Consider the following 16535-nt stretch of genomic DNA (forward strand, 5'->3'; position numbering starts at 1 on the left):
TAGAGATCAAATCGCCAACATTCGCTGGATCATGGAGAAAGCAAGAGAATTCCAGAAAAACGTCTATTTCTGCTTCATTGACTACGCTAAAGCCTTTGATGGTGTGGATCACAACAAACTGTGGCAAATTCTTAAAGTGATGGGAGTACCAGACCACCTTACCTGTCTCCTGAGAAACCTGTACGAAGGTCAAGAAGCAACAGTAAGAACCAGACATGGAACAACCGATTGGTTCAAAATTGGGAAAGGAGTACGACAAGGCTGCATATTGTCACCCTGCTTATTTAACTTATATGCAGAGTACATCATGAGAAATGCCGGGTTGGATGAATCACAGGTCGGAATTAAGATTTCTGGGAGAATTATCAACAATCTCCGATATGCAGACGATACCACCCTAATGGCAGAAAGCGAAGAGGATCTCAAGAGCCTCTTGTTGAGGGTGAAAGAGGAGAGTGCAAAAGCTGGTTTGAAACTCAACATTAAAAAAACTAAGATCATGGCATCTGGCCCCATCACTTCCTGGCATATAGAAGGGGAAGAAATGGAAGCAGTGACAGATTTTACTTTCTTGGGCTCCAAGATCACCGCAGACGGTGACTGTAGCCATGAAATTAAAAGACGCTTGCTCCTTGGGAAGAAAGCTATGGCCAACCTAGACAGCATAGTAAGAAGCAGAGACATCACCTTGCCGACAAAGGTCCGTCTAATCAAAGCTATGGTTTTCCCAGTAGTAATGTATGGCTGTGAGAGCTGGACTATAAGGAAGGCTGAGCGCCGAAGAATTGATGCTTTCGAACTGTGGTGCTGGAGAAGACTCTTACGAGTCCCCTGGACTGCAAGGAGGTCAAATCAGTCCATCCTAAAGGAAATCAACCCTGAGTGCTCATTGGAAGGACAGATACTGAAGCTGAAGCTCCAATATTTTGGCCACCTAATGCGAAGAGAAAACTCCCTGGAAAAGACCCTGATGCTGGGAAAGACTGAAGGCAAAAGGAGAAGGGGACGGCAGAGGATGAGATGGCTAGATAGCATCACGGATGCAATGAATATGAACTTGAGCACGCTCCGGGAGAGAGCGCAGGACAGGAAGGCCTGGCGTGCTATGGTCCATGAGGTCACGAAGAGTCGGACATGACTGAACGACTGAACAACAACAACAACAACAACAACAGTAGCATCACTGATCACAGGGCACATCAGTTAAGACATCAACTCTAGCATCCAATTTCCTGGCTTTCTGAAGATTGAGCCAATATGAATTAGCCTTAACTCTGGTCTTAAACTGGCAGGATTTTTATTAATTGAATGTCACACACCCCCAAGAGGGTTCAGCTGTGTGTTGCCATTCAAAGGACACAATCCAGCCAAAATTATGTACTTTGGGGGCTTCTTGATTTACACAAGAGAGATGTATAGTGTCCTATTCAGTTCAGTGGGACTTACTCCAAGGTGAGTGTGCATAGGATTGAAGCCTTACATGTTCTTGACTCTTTCATTGAAATCAATGGAACCTAATAGCACTTGATTTGGGCTGGATCATATCCAAATTTATGCATTAAAAACCAAATGTATTTCTACTATTTTTCTGCATCTTTGAATAATCTGCTGCCAGAAAGAGATTTAAGGGCACATTATCCTACTTCAGCTTTGTCAGAAGATGACTAATGTGAGACTGAATCATTTATTCAGTTTTGATTAAGTGATGGTTTCTTAAAGGAAAATTTGCAAGAGTAGCATTCTTACAATGACGTACTAAAATAGTTCTCATTAAAACTAAGGGCATGAAAAGGATTTTGCAGAAGTAGATACACTGGAATTCATTTTAGTGGTCACAACCTGGCTAGATTCAAGCAAGGGAGTCTAGAAAGGGCTAGCCCAAGAGCAGTAATTGAATCCATTAAACGATCTATGTATTCACAGGCAGAGCAGCTCCGCATCTTTAGTAGCACTGTGAATTAGCTATCTCAATAGTGCCTCAAAGACAGGCTGCTGTGTTTAAACCATTATGATGGAAATGTATGCAAGTCTGTGGCAGCTATTTTAAAAAATACTGCACAAACATTAGCCAACAAACAAGAAATCCAATTCCTGCTTAAGGAACATTACCCTCAGCACTTTAAAGGAAATGCCAACTAATGGAACAAAAGGAGTGAATGAGAGCCAAAACAAATTACTTTAAATGTTTCTGAAGCAACTACTTTTCTCATTTTTACTCTAGAGTAAAATCTGGATCAGGACCTTAGCATGGAGGGTAGGGGGGCTTTTAAGATCCAAACTGGGCGCCCTGCACCTATTTTAGAGTAAAAATGAAAATAAGGCATAGCTGCTAGACGCACATTTTAAAAATGCTTGTTTTGGCCCTGAAGAGTAAAATAGTGGTCTTCTAGCTAGGGTGCGTTTGGACTTAAATGGAATCATGTATCAAAGCAAAAGCAAAACACCTTATTGTAGCTGCTTATCTATATAAAGTAGTCATTAGGGTACTCTTTACACTACTGTTTTTCACCTTGCCGAACACATAGCTTCTCAGTGGCAGCTATTTGAAGTCTGAAAGCACCCCACTCAAAGCATGGTTTTGGCCTTGAGCACCAGCTCTGGAAACATAGGGAACAGCTATCTGAGAGTCCAGTGTTTTTGTATGTCAAGAAGCTGAAGAAGGAAAGCTTTGGGTCAAGGCCAGTTCTGCCATGTAGCAGGTTGAAGTGATTTGCTTCACCATGAAGAGGAGGAGGAGGTAGATGAAGGCCGGAATTGGCAACTGAATGGTGAAGCAAGGGTTGGCCCTTGCGGGGATGGGGCTGCTGTTTGGATCCTGCTTCAGGCAGCAAAATACCTTATACCAGGTCAGCTCTGATCCTTCCGTGTCATTAAAAGCAAAACAGTGTGTGAGCTTTTATCTCAAAGACACCAGCTTTGTTTGTTTCTACTTATTTAGTGATTTTTATCTTGCCCTTCAAAATCTAAACTTTTTAAGACATTTCATGCCAACATGAAATCAGTGTAGCTCTGATCTTTTTTAGTGGGTGCCATTAACTGGTTTTTTAGTTAACACAGTGTGTCCACCAGCCTGACAGATTGCTTGTGCACCAGAAAGGATGGTGGAGGTGGAAAGAGTTTGCATGCTGCTTTCTTATTTCATTGTAAAATGAGTAGAACAAACAAACAACAATCAATTTTAAGCAAGAGGCATTATCCCCTCTGTTAAGGCATTGTTACAAACCATGTTCTTATTTATTATCTTTCAATGGACTTGCTACTTGTGCACATTATTTTCATCCAAGCTTGAGCTCCACAATAAATCAACCTCTCCACCTTTGTCCCACAACCCATAAAACATCTACAAAATAATATTAAAAAGCTGGCAGATGGCACACACCCATACAACTGCAGAGGAAGATAAAGGCTATTCTATTTACTTTAGAGCATGGTAGGCTGTTGCAGACTTATTGTCTCCATGGAAATAATGGTTTATAATAATGGTAAGATAAATAAAAATTTTGAGGTGGGTGGGGAGGCATTATCCGTTGTTCTCAAACCGGGGAGTTAATAATTTCTCTTCTGAATACAATAAGTGTTTGGTTATCTTGTATGTATAGAATATATATCATATAATACAATGTATATAAATCACTACATGGATTTTAACATATTATTACACAAACTTATACATCAGTTTATTATAAAACTGCTGTATCTTCCCTTCTATTTCGATAGCACAAACTGTTTTCATTCTCCCTGCTGTTAGGGCCCATCTATAGGGTAAAGTGCCACGAAATGAAAATAGATTGCAAAACCAGCTTCAGTTAGCACGCTACCCTGTGTCTTTTATATGAATAGTGGTGGTGAGTGGACAGCTCACCTGCAGTCGTGTCTGTAAATGTTATTTTCTCCAGCTAAGGAAAGGCTCACACCATTGAGTCACACTAATGTCACACGAAGCCATGCAGACTTGAGCAGCAAATTTTATTTTTCATACATTTTTCACTACCTCATCTGACCCGTAACTTCTTAACACATAACTAGACTAGTTTTTATTCTGTGATTGCACTGCTCAGATACTACTGTATACAGAATGTAGTATCTTCCAATCTCAGTTTCTGTTTCAAAAGAGCACATTTCTAGACCTTAAGGGCACAATCCTTTGCATGTTTTGAGAGAAAAACTCCCACAACTCCCAGCATTCCCCAGCCAGCCATTCCCCGGCTGGCTAGGGATTGCTGGGAGGTGTATGACTTTTTTCTCTCGAAACGTGCATAAGATTGTGCCCTAAAGATGTAAAAGAAGGTTTGAAAGCATGTAAGCAAAGCATCAGAAACCTGAGGCAGGATTGAGCAGGATTTCTAACAGTCAGGATTTCAATGTGCTATCCCTTCACCCTGGATAGCACAAGCCAAATCACTTAAACTTTTTTTAAAATGCAGATTTAAATGTTATTTATGAAATGCATTTACCACCTTTGAAAAAAAAAATGCCCATAATGATTTGGTTCATTTATGCAGGTCACAGAATTCCATTTGTCTTGGTACAGAATTTGAATGAAATTGGCCCAGAGGTTTTATTTTAGAAAACGCAGAACCTACAGAGATTTGAACCTAATGGCCGCAATACAACAAGACCCACATGCTTGGAATGTGTTATTTGGCTGTTCAGTTCTTCCCTGTCCCACAAAATGTATCATCACAAATTGCTTTCAATACAGACATGTACTTCAAAAGCAGTTTGCCAGTCAGGGTTTTGTTTTGGAAAAGGAAAACATCTGTGAATAATGGAACGTGTTATGAAATCTGATGGCTCAGTGGCAAGCAACTGCAATTGGGATGGGATTCTATCTTAATCCTCCTTCACAAGATTTTCTAGAGATTCCCCCTTTCAGTACCTCAGAATCAGACAAATCTGCTGATGATATTGGGTGGGCAGGTGTTGCTGAAACATCACAACTTTCATCTGAGACAAATAATGGAAGAATCTGGGTAGAAGGGATTCACTTGCATCCTCTAAAGCAGCCTTCCCCAACTTGGCACCCTCCAGATGTCTTGGAATACAACTCCCATCATGCCAAGTCACTATGATCATTGATGGTTGGGGTAATGGGGGATGTAGGACAACACATCTGAAGGGCACCAGGTTGGGGAGGGCTGCTCTAGAAGTAGATTGTTGCTTTGGAAGCGAAGAGGAATATTTGTCAAGACTGGACAGGCTGATGTCTGTGATTGCCTCTGTGCTATCAGACATAAGCCACATACTTTCAAACAGTATGTTTAGTAATATGAAGTTTCCACTTCTGTTGTTTCAGGACTGATTTATTCAAGCCTAAGGGTGCTCCTATAGTCAAGTGTCATTGTTACTGCTCCACCCGCATTCCAGTCAATTGCTAATCTTGACCTTATTTATTTATTTATTTTAATTTATTTTATTACATTTTTATACTGTCCCGCAGCCAAAGCTCTCTGGGCGGTTTACAGAAGTAAACCTTAGTGGCAACTAAGGGCCTCTTCACACATGCATGTACAGCACTCAAAGATTCACAGCTGAATGTGTGAATTTACTCCATTAGAAGAACATTGAGTTTGAGGCTACATTAGGTAAGATGAATGTTCTGTCTCTGGTCTTTGTTCTGCAAGGACTTATTCATACTTGCAAGCCCCCAACTACATGGTGCTGTTTTGAAGCTATCATCATGTCTGTGAATTGTAACGGGGATTTCTCCTATATTTCAAGATTGTATACCGTCAATAGTTATAGAAAAAAAATCTAACTATTATAGTTTTCATAAAAATGTACTTTAAAGTTAATTGAAAACTGCAATTCTGGAAAGACTGAAAACATCCCCCATTGGGAGGCTGTTATGAGACTGGTGGATAACTTTTCCTCCTGGTGAACCCCTTTTTTATGTGGGTTCCCCAGGAAAATAATTTCTAATAGGCTGCCACCAGTCAAGATGAACCTCCTGACACACTCTAGTCTGTCCAGTTGCTTGGGAAGTTTCGGGGCCCTATTGCCAAGGACCCCTCCCTTTCACCCAGCTTAAGGGAAAAATAAAAATGAAAATTGCTTTGGACTTTCCTTCCCAAAGCCCAGAAACAGAGAGCTTACCAAAACCCTTTAAAAAATCTTAAAACACAAGTGATAGCTTTGTAACCATGCAGACTTTCATGTGGAGAAGAGTACAGTGAGAAATCCCTTTTAGAACAACTAGCCAAATGTTCAAATATAAAAATGGATTTATTCAGGGGGGAAAAGAGAAACAAAGCAGAGTGGGGATCAGGGAAAGCAACAATCACACACATACACAGAATTCCAGAAAAAATGCAAAAAGTCAATCTAACTTCTCTATCAGATGGCTTGTTCTAAGGTTTCAGGGTGGTTTGTAAACCACCCTAGCCAGCTAGCCTTGCTGGGTTTGGATGTCATGACAACCCACATGGAACGAGGCTAATTATGCTAACTAGGCAGCTTGTGACCAGCACACGTAGGGAGAGAAAATAAGCCACTGCTGCATTCACACAACACACTAACCCACACTCAGTGGTTGAGTGTGGGTTGTTTGTTGAACAGTGGGTTAGCATGTTGTCCAAACCCAGGACATTTCCCACAGAGTGGCTTGTTAACCATGCAGTGTAGTTTGTTAACCACCCTGAACAAACCAACGACAAACCATGGGTTCTCAAGGTGTCTTGTTTGAGAAAAATAAGCCACACTGCATGATTAACAAGCCACCCTGTGGAAAATGCCCTGGGTTTGGACAACACCCTAACCCACAGTTCAACAAGCAACTCACAATTCAACATTAACTCATACTCAACCACTGAGTGTGGGTTAGCGTGTTATGTGAGCCTAGCCAGTCTAACTTACCTGGTCACATGGCTTGTTCTAGGGTTTCAGGGTGGTTTGTAAACTACCCCAGCTACCCCCACTCGCTGGGTTTGGACATCGTAACAACCCATGTGGGGCGAGGGTAATTATGCTAATTAGGCAGCTTGTGACGGGCACGCATGGGGAGGGAAAAGAAGGCACTGTGGCTTATTTTCCCTCCGTGATTGTTTGAACCCAGTCACTAAGTGGCAGAGATAATATGTTCATGCATGTTATCTGTCCCACTCTTTATGCCGCAGAGATATTTTGTTCCTTCCTAAAATGGAAATATGGGGGCAAGGATGGGCTGCTGTAGCCCAGCCCGGTGCTCTCCAGATGCATTGGACTACAACTACCATCACCTCCATGTTGAGAGTTGTTGTCCAATGCATCTGGAGGATGCCAGTTTCGGGAAGGGTCTTGTAATAGCTGTGCACTCAACTATGAAAGGAAGAATGAGGGTAGGCAAAGGTGACTATTTTTTGGCTTCCATTATGACTGCTACTGTGACTTTTCTAGCCTTCTTAAAATTTAACTGTCCATTAACACATTAGTGGACGAATGTGCAATAATCTGTTGTGCCAGTTAGCTTCTATAATCCAAGTCTGAAACACAGTATTACATCCAGGGTGGGGTGGGGTGAGTTTTCACTTTCAAAGTTAGCAGACAGCAAACACTACATAAATAAAACTACAGTTATAATCTCATCAATATTGTGGTTATTGTATAGACAATATGGGGAAGGGGAATTAAGTTGCATTCAGCTGGTAGTATCATGAATGATTAAACGCAAATCAGTTGACAAATTCCAGAAGCAGGCCTGCATTGAATTGCAAATAATAAAATTACTTCTCTTGCCTGTAGTCATTGTTCTTAAAAATATATCTTATTTTCAAGAAGATAAAGATGAACATGTAGCTTCCATAAGATTCATTCTGTCTCACAGCCTTGGCTTTATCGTTTTAACCACCTACAGCACAAGTCTATGCATGTTTACTCAGAAGTACATCCCACTATATTGAATGGATCTTACTCCCAGTTAAGTGTGCATAGGACTGCAACCCTAGCAGCAAACCTTAGCTCAAAAAAGCTGCTGCTGTTTATCTTCTCTGGAGTGCTGGTCTCTGTTACATGTGCAGAGATTCCAGCTGCTGCTGCTTTCTCCCTCACACTTCCAATTATAGATGTAGTTCACAGGGAAGGTGTCCAGCTATTGCCAATACAATTTGCAGCTTACTGCAGCTCTCAGATTCGCTCTTTCCTCTCTACCAGAGAAGTCAGCAGGGCCAATTTGTTCTCACATTGTTTAGCTTTGTGAATTTCCATTCTCTGTTTCACCAGAGAGCCACTGGTCTCTTCAGGTGCTCTAATTTTAGACCCCAATCTATAAGGTGCTGCATACTTCCCATTTCCAGACACATGCACCCTCACCATTTCGGGTTTAAAAACAACCTGCTCTAAACAGAGATGGTCACAGATGTTTTTGTATGAGTCAGAAAATCCAAGGAGCAGACATCCTCCCTCCTCCACTTGAAAAGAAATAGCCAGTCAAGGCCTTTAATATCACCCAGTATCTGCTTCCTGAAGGCAGACACCTGAGGGGCCCTTCAGACACAACCTTAACAATACTGGAGTTGCCGCAGTCTGGAACTTTCCCATGCCCTGAAGGGTATGTCAGAAGCCACAGTTTTTGTGGGAGAAAGCCACAATGTGGCCAAAATGATGTAAGAACTATGCAATAAGACTCCTCCCGCATAACCTGTGGCCTTTGACATTACCTTTGTGGTACAAGGAGCCCCCTCTACACAACTCCCCCTCTCCCATAGCACAGTAAGACTGTGTCACGTTTCTTGTATGTGTGACTGTATATTTAATTAAAATGTTATATGAATGAATGGCCGTGTAGGTGGAACTGCATCTCCCAAAAGCTTATGCCATAATAAATGTCTTAGTTTTAAAGGTGCTATAAAACTATGCAACAAAAACAGCAACAGACTAATACGGCTACCCCTCTGGAAATTATGGCACAAATCTAATATGCACAAAGATGTGCACATACTAATGGTCTATTCACACGAGTGCTGTAAAATGTAATGCCAGAGAAGTTCACTCAAGGAGAACAGTGACAGCTTCTATGAGCCAGGTACAGAAGAAATCCTCACTTAAGAAACCTTCCACTTCATCTACCATTTCTTATACAGATACTGCTGCACACGCACATCATGCACACATAACGCACTGGAATCTATTAATATTTGAATCTGCTTTTAGTTCCAACTATACATTTAGGCCTGGGGTTAAGTACTCAAGCTTCCTCTTATGCAGAAGAAATTAGATGCAAGACAAAATATTAATTGAACCTTTTATTAAAACTGCCAGGTCAATCGGAAGCTTTTTATGCCTTTTCATTTCGCTCTGATCAAAATGCATCCACCATTCTTAGTGTTGCCAAATTTGGTGCAGGGGCATGTAAAACCCATCAAGAACTGATCAGAGACTCTGTGAAGCTCCTTAAGAGATTGCAATATGATCATAAACTTCATAATATTGTTGCCCTCTTTTTCTCTCCATTTTATCCCACCCCACATTTTTATTTTATGTATTCCATGTGTTTTATGTTTTTACTTGTCACGCTGGTCATGGACCGTAGCAATAAATGATTGATTTCTGTGAGACAAATGTGCAATACAATAGTATATATTTTAAATCTAAGGAATGAAACAGACAAAAAAGGGAGAAAATAACAAAAAAGATGACCTAAATACATTTTTACACCTGCAAAAAAAATCTTCCATAAATTCTCAAAGGGTACAAGAGACCTGTCTTCTTTTGCATCCAGTCAACCTAAAGCAAAATATGCCCAGGGAGGGCCACTAGTTATTTTAGGGCCAGTTTTATGGTGCATAATAAATACTTTTGATGCAATCCTGACGCCTGGGAGGGCATCCCAGGGGCCGTAGACGTTTTGGATTTCCCCCTCCAACAGCAGAGATTCAACCTCAGAGGGGGAGGTCTGACATCACAAACCCGCTCCCAGCCACAGTCAGTGGCCCTTGCCACTCTGATGTCAGTAGAGGCAAAGGGGGGGCATCCTGTGGGGCATGGGTGGGGGAGAAGCTTGGATCCTCAGGATCTATAATCTTCTCATTCCCCCAACAATTGAGGGAAATGGGCACGAGCTCTAAAGTGTGCACATCTCATTCATTCCATGTATACCCCACCTTTCTTCCACTGTGGAGCTCAAGGTGGCTACATGTGGTTCCCAGGTGGTCTCCCCTCCAAGCACTGACCAGACCCAGACCTGCCTAGCTTCAGCAAGGTGGCTGCCTCATGTGCCTTCAGACTATGACCTAGTACCACTTCCTCCCATTGCAACATTTTAATCATAAAAATTAAAACAAAAAACAGCAAAAGGGGTGGGGAGGATGCTGCTCAGTCCCTTCCCCACTGCTGGCATGAGCATGGCAGGGGTTTAGATAAGACAATTCCTCCAACCCTGCATTTTCCCTGCCCCCACTGGTAGTAATGCTGTGCCTGTAACCTGCAGCCAAACACAGTACATAGCAGTAACAGTGCTGGAACTAGAAGTAGAACACCTACATCTGAATCAATATATATTTCAGCTGGTCATAAAAAACAGGATCAAGAAGCTGAGGCAATACAGCTGCAGAGTTCACTCTTCATGGGCATGATTCCAGTAATTAAAAGGCATGAACCAAGGGCAAAAAAGAAAAGGAGGAGAGACCGCAACAACTCTCAAGGGCTTTGATAGCCAGGGTTACATCCGGTAAGCCACCACAACCAAGTGAAACTGTATTTGGCTTAAATGCCATTTGTTTAAAACATCCATAATCATGCCAAATTTAAAAGAATGCCTATACCCATAACTCACATTTTCCCCATTTCTTATTTTGCCCCTTTTTTAACCAGACAGAGGAACTATCCGTACACACACTCACTCGCACACACATTCTCAGAAGAAAAACACAGTGCAACTCTGCTTTGCTTTAATTAGAACTATTTACAGAATGCTATGACGGCAAAAGCGACTGCAGAGCTGAGAAGATCAGGTCTAATGCATTTTTGTTGTCTGAGGTCTGAAGAAACAATTGCTTCTGAACAGATCTTGCTCCAGGTTGCCAACATTTTCAGAATACTTAAAACTTCTTCACAGATTTTGCCAAGAGCCGTCTCCCACTTTACAACGGCGTGCCCAGGATGGGTTGTGAATGTGGAAGTGACAGATAAAATGGAGATACCACTTAAATTAGGCACATCTGATGGGGGGAGGGCAGAGGGATCAGATGTGTAGTTTACAGAAGATTCCAGGATGTCAGTCAAGATTTGGCAGGCATTTTTAACTAGGTTTTACGGCTTTTTTGTCTACATGAGGAAAGATTTCCATAGCAAAAGGGAGGAAGAATGTTACCAAAGCAGTCACCTCCTTCAAATCTAAAGAATATTCCTCCGCTATTTTTTCTGCAGTCCATGTCTGTGGAGAGTGTTGATGATTACTAAGAAGTGTCAAGGCTTCAACTACTGAGATTTTGCCTTTGGGAATACTCTGAATATCCAGGAGACCCAAATGGCCTACTTTTGTAAGTCTGTGTTCTTCTTGCTTAGATGGGAGGCCTCCTCCTTTGTTTACCTAGGACACAGGAAAGTTTTTTTTAATGGTTAGATTTGAATCCACAAGTGTCACATGTTCCACCACTCCTTAAATTACAATGTTTTTCCTTTTAATAGAATGTGAAACATTCTAAATCTATTTCTGCTCTGAAAGTGTGGTACTTAGGGCGTTTCTGCACAAGGCTTTTGTTGTGCCCTCACCCTATCTCCTTCAGATTTTTATGAGTGTTCCAGATGATGTTGTCTTCCTCTTGTAACCCACCCATGTTTTCCGTCTTTTTTCTTACCACAGAAAATCCATTAAGGAAGAAAAGATGGAATATCGGCACAATGCCTTCTAATTCGTAGATGGCTAAGAGCCATCTGTCCAGAAGCATCCTCAGACTGCTATCCTATCGTCATAGAGGTCATAGGCAGCTTCAAATCCCCTCCTTTGAGAGTGAAGTGAGAGGTCCAACCTCAGAAGCAGAGATCCAGCCTCGCAAACATCTGCCCAGCCACTACGGAAACATCTGAGGCCCTGGCCACTTTAATGTCAGTACCCCCCAAAAAAGGGCATTCAGTGGTTGTATTGGGGAAAAGCTTGGATCCACAAGATTAGCCTTCCCATTCCCTTGACATGTCCCTGAAATGGGGGGGAAACATGCAAGCAATGGGAAGGAAATTGTAAAAGTAAAGAGTAAGACCCAGAAAGGGGGAAGAGGAGAACAAAAAATGTCACTCCTCCCTTTTATCCTGCCAGTATGAGAGGGCTGAAGTGATAGCTTGCAGAGAGCTTTTGAGATTAGGCCAAGGGTTCCAGGTTGCCCACACCTCTTTTAAAACACCATGAATGTACATGGAACTTTACAGAGTAACGTGCAGGGAGACAATGTGTTCCTGCCCAGTGGATTTTACAGTGGATACATGAACTCCTTGCAGGTGACTATGAAAGAGGAAAAGCTACACAAACTTTATTAGCACAAATAACGAGGAGTCTTGTTGCACCTTAAAGACTAATAAATCTTTTTCAGGCATCAGCTGTCACAAACTATAGCCACATCATGCTCAATAGTCAGCTCCAGGAAATGCAGGTGCTCATGTTGTTACTATTGCACTTTAGATCAGCCTTCCCCAACCTGACACTTTCCAGATATGTGGACTACAATGCCCGTTATCCCCAGCCAGCAAGGCCATATGGGTGATGGAGTTGTAGTCTGACACATCTGGAGGGTGCTAGGTTGGGGAAGACTGAACTAGATTATTATTTTCTACCCGTTTCATTTACCTCCTCTTCAGCTTTTTATGTTTTGCTGCTGCCAGCAGCCATCTTCTCTTTAGAATAATTGTATGCGTCCTTATCGGTAACATCAAAACCTTGACAAACTAAACATTCTTTCATGTCTCAAAGGTGTGTCCTAGATTCCCAGACATCTTTTCATTGCTTCATCTACGATTTTCTGTGTTAGGCTGTAGCAGGATGGCATGGTCCACAGTGTTAATGATCAGCATGGAAGTACAGGCACAGACCTTCCTTACGCTTAGGCCTTAGAGGACTGCATGCAGCTCCTGGGTTACAGGTTGTGCACCCTCTGACATTAAACTCCAGAAGCATCTTAACATTACATGACCAAACCCTGACACTACTCTTTTCGCTGGTTTATATAAGAGGTGACCGAGCATGTGTTTATTTCAGAAAGATAGCCTGACTCACATGCATGGGTGGATCTTTGGAAGCAACATAGACTTCCTTTAATAAGGTGTGAAGATGTTCATCTTTTTTCTTGATCTCTTCTTTGAATCTGTCAGAGTCTAAGGAAAGAGAGATTTACAACATAAGTCAATTATTTTCCATTTTCCCCTAGCTTAAACGGCATATTACAGTTCTTCTTGAAATCACAATTCACTTATCTTGTATGCATGTAGAAAGTACATGGAGGGACCAATCCTATGGCTGCTAGACCGCGGAGTGGCAAAAAAAGGGGGTGGGCATTCTGGGGTGGGGAGAGCGGATCTGCCTGTACGACACATCAGCAGCCTCCTCTTCCGCTCAGCCACCCCACAGCTAGACAGCAGAAAACGGCTGTCTACCAGAAAAAGCAGGGCAGGAGAGGCACAGAGGGAACAATCCCCCCCCACCCCCGTGCTTCTCCTGCCTTGCTTTGGATAGGTGATCACCTCTGAGTTTGGAGGCAGCCAAATCCAGATAGGATTGCGCCCTTAATTTAGTACAATGACACTTGCACAAACTTTTGTAAACGCATACAGCTGCTGATGTTGTTATATTTCCAGGGAAAAAACTGGTGCTACTTATTTTATTCGTACCCCGCCTTTCTACCAAAAAAAGGCACTCAAGGTGGCTTACATAATCAAATAAAATTAATTAAAACAATAAAATACATTAGAATAAAATTAAAACGTAACAATTATGGGGAAAAAATCTGATTAAAAACAGCATCCACCCCAACAGCCCATTTACTGGCCAAAGGCCTTCTGAAATAAAGAAGTCTTTGCCTACCAGCGGAAGGGCAGCAGAAGGCGAGTGAACCTAGCTTCCTCTGAACAGGAGTTCTACTAGTGCTAGTTTAGAAATCCACATTTACGCAAACACATGTACTTGCCTTCCACCAACACCGTTATCTTTTCAACACTAGACAAAGACTTCTCTTTTAGGTTTTTATTATTGCGATTTTCTTTTCTGAGGCCTTATTTTGTTACTTAATGTTGTTTTAAACCTTTGTTATCGTGTGAGCTGCTCTTAGAACTCTTTGTTCTAAGGCAGCATATAAATATCGAACATGCATATACAACACTGTGCTGGCTTATTAACAGTTTACCCAGGCCAGTGTCCCATTATCAAAAGCAACTAATGTCAGATCTTTTCAAAGTAGTCATTCCCAGAAAGGTACAGGAAAGGGCACCCAAAATTATCAAAGGGGTGGAGCAACTCCTCTATGAAGAAAGGTTACGTTGTTTGGGGCTTTTTAGCTTTAAAAAGGGGGAGTTAAGGGGATGGGGCCTGACAGAAGTGTGTATCATTATACATGGTATAGAAAAAGTAGATAGGGAGAAGTTTTTCTCTTCTCTCGTATAACAGTGGAATTCAGGGTCATCCAATGAAGGTGAGTGGTGGGAGATTCGGGTCAGACAAAAGGATTCTGCTTCCAGGCCAAGACTGAAACTAATTAAATTAAATTTACTGGAGCCCTTTTCAAGCATTCTACTTACCATGTTGAAACAGCACGTGAAAAGAGGAGCACAGATACTGGAGGTGCTCCTCTTCAGACAGTCGCCCTACATGCATACAGGGTGACAACTGCGAAGACGGGGGGGGGGGGCGCGGCTGGAACACTCCTTCATGCATTCTTTCAACACGGTAAGTAGAACGCCTGAAGAGGGCTTGGGTCACCTTAAAAAAGGACTCCCCCCTCCCATTTTTAACCTACCCATCTTCAAATGAGATTAGGATGGTGTACACCATCTTGCCATTCTGTCCTCATAACAACCACCCAAGGTAGGTTAGGCTGAGAAATAGTGCTTCGCCCAAGGCATCTAGTGAGCTACATGGCTGAGTAAGGATTTGATCCTTACACTCGGTCCACTACATCACATTCGGAAATCACTGCTTCCAGAAAGCATCTTCCAGCAATTTACTGCTTTTTGTGATTCTTAGCAAAAGGGCATATGTCCTAGCCAAATAAGCTGGTACCCACTGATATTTTAATATATAACACATTTCGGGCGCAATCCTATGCAGGGTTAGACAGAAAGAAGTCCTACAATTCCCAGCATTCCTCAGCCAGCAGGGGTCAGGGATGCCCATTTCCGCCCGTCCTGTTTCACACAAGTAAATCTGGGCCCAGCCCTTGCAACACTGTAATTGTAACTGAAGGGAAGCTGCCTGAAGAACAGAAAAGAAGCGGCTTCCCTAAGCATTTATCTATTGATTTGCATATTTTCAAAATAAGTACGTCATAAACAAATCAATTAAAACGTAATAAATATAAAACGGGGGAAATAAAGTTTAAAATAACTGTTGGAACCAGGAATCCAGCATCCACGGTCTGTCCCAGCACCTCTCGGGGCGCAAGCCCGTGTATGTTTAGACGGAAAAAAAGTCCTACAACTCAGAGCACAGCTGGCTGAGAAACGTAGGGGTTTTCCCCTGTCTAAACGTGCGTAGGCTAGCGCCCTCAGTCACTTGAGTTTAACATGCCAGACTACAGCTCCCAGCCTGCAAATCCCACCAGACCACGCATGCGCCCGGTCGTGATAGGCCAGCAAGAGCGAGACGCGACCCCGGGACCGGGGAGCGCGTGCGGCGCTGCCAAGCGATCCCGGCACAAAAGGCGACGTTTCAGCGTCACACTCGGGGCTCCCGATGCAGCGGCCCATGCAGGTCACGGTCACGTCCTCTGGGCGGGGCGGAGAGCGATCGGAAAGGGACTGCGTTCCCCCGCTATTAACATTTACCGCGAAGGCTGCCTGCTACGTCCAGCGACTGCCAGGCGCCGCAGAGCAGCCGGGTCCTGCCACAAGGACAGCGCAAGCACCCATCCCTCAAGAAGCCCCGCTGCTCACGCATTCCACCCCGCCCCCTTGCCTTTAAGCCCCGCAGCCAAGAGAGGCGGCGGCGCAGCTTAAGGCTCTTTGCTCTCGGCTGACTCACGGTCCTGCGCGGCTGCAGTGGGGTAACGCGGGGCTGGCGTGGGCTTGGCTCTGGCGATTTCCCGGTGCGCTCGGCTCTCCAGGTTGAACTTGCTAATCACGCGGGTCACCCTGGCTCCCATCATGCCGGCGCGCGCCAACTGCACCTCCAAACGCGACCGGGAGCCGTCTAAGCCGGCCGTCCGGGTCGAGCATGCGCAGAAAGAGGCGAGACGCCGCGGGAGAAGAGCGGCCGCGGAGCGCCGCGTAGTGGGCTGGAGGCCGCGTCGGCTCAGTGCAACCGTGGGAGCCTGGCAAGAGCAGGGGCTCCACTGGCGGACGCTCCCAAGCGTTTGTGCCGCTGCTCTCTTCGGATGCGCCCGGACGAGGGCTGTAAACTTTTTATTGCGCCCTGGTCCTGCGGC

General features: G+C 43.5%; 1 protein-coding gene across 1 annotated transcript; it reads right to left on the reverse strand.

Moving 5' to 3' along the window:
* Nucleotides 1–7970: 7970 nt before the first annotated feature.
* Nucleotides 7971–16307, reverse strand: NDUFAF4 (NADH:ubiquinone oxidoreductase complex assembly factor 4). The gene is made up of 3 exons (XM_084827148.1): nt 16133–16307; nt 13178–13275; nt 7971–11503 (listed from the first exon to the last, which is right to left on the reverse strand). The coding sequence occupies exons 1-3, from the start codon at nt 16254–16256 to the stop codon at nt 11213–11215; spliced, it is 513 nt and encodes a 170-aa protein (XP_084683274.1). The 5' UTR covers nt 16257–16307; the 3' UTR covers nt 7971–11212.
* Between the last annotated feature and the right edge of the window lie 228 nt (nt 16308–16535).

This window comes from Heloderma suspectum, chromosome 1 (genome assembly GCF_057233095.1).
Source record: "Heloderma suspectum isolate Gila_16-S chromosome 1, 16-S_ref, whole genome shotgun sequence".
NCBI lineage: Eukaryota > Metazoa > Chordata > Lepidosauria > Squamata > Helodermatidae > Heloderma > Heloderma suspectum.

Bases quoted from the DNA above. Each gene is read 5' to 3' on its own strand.
- NDUFAF4 (XM_084827148.1), bottom strand. From the start codon at position 16,256: ATGATGGGAGCCAGGGTGACCCGCGTGATTAGCAAGTTCAACCTGGAG. The intron at 13,276-16,132 runs GTGAGTCAGCCG...CTCTTTCCTTAG, and splicing joins CACTGCAGCCGCGCAGGACC to ACTCTGACAGATTCAAAGAA. The intron at 11,504-13,177 runs GTGAGTCAGGCT...CCTGTGTCCTAG, and splicing joins CCAAAGATCCACCCATGCAT to GTAAACAAAGGAGGAGGCCT.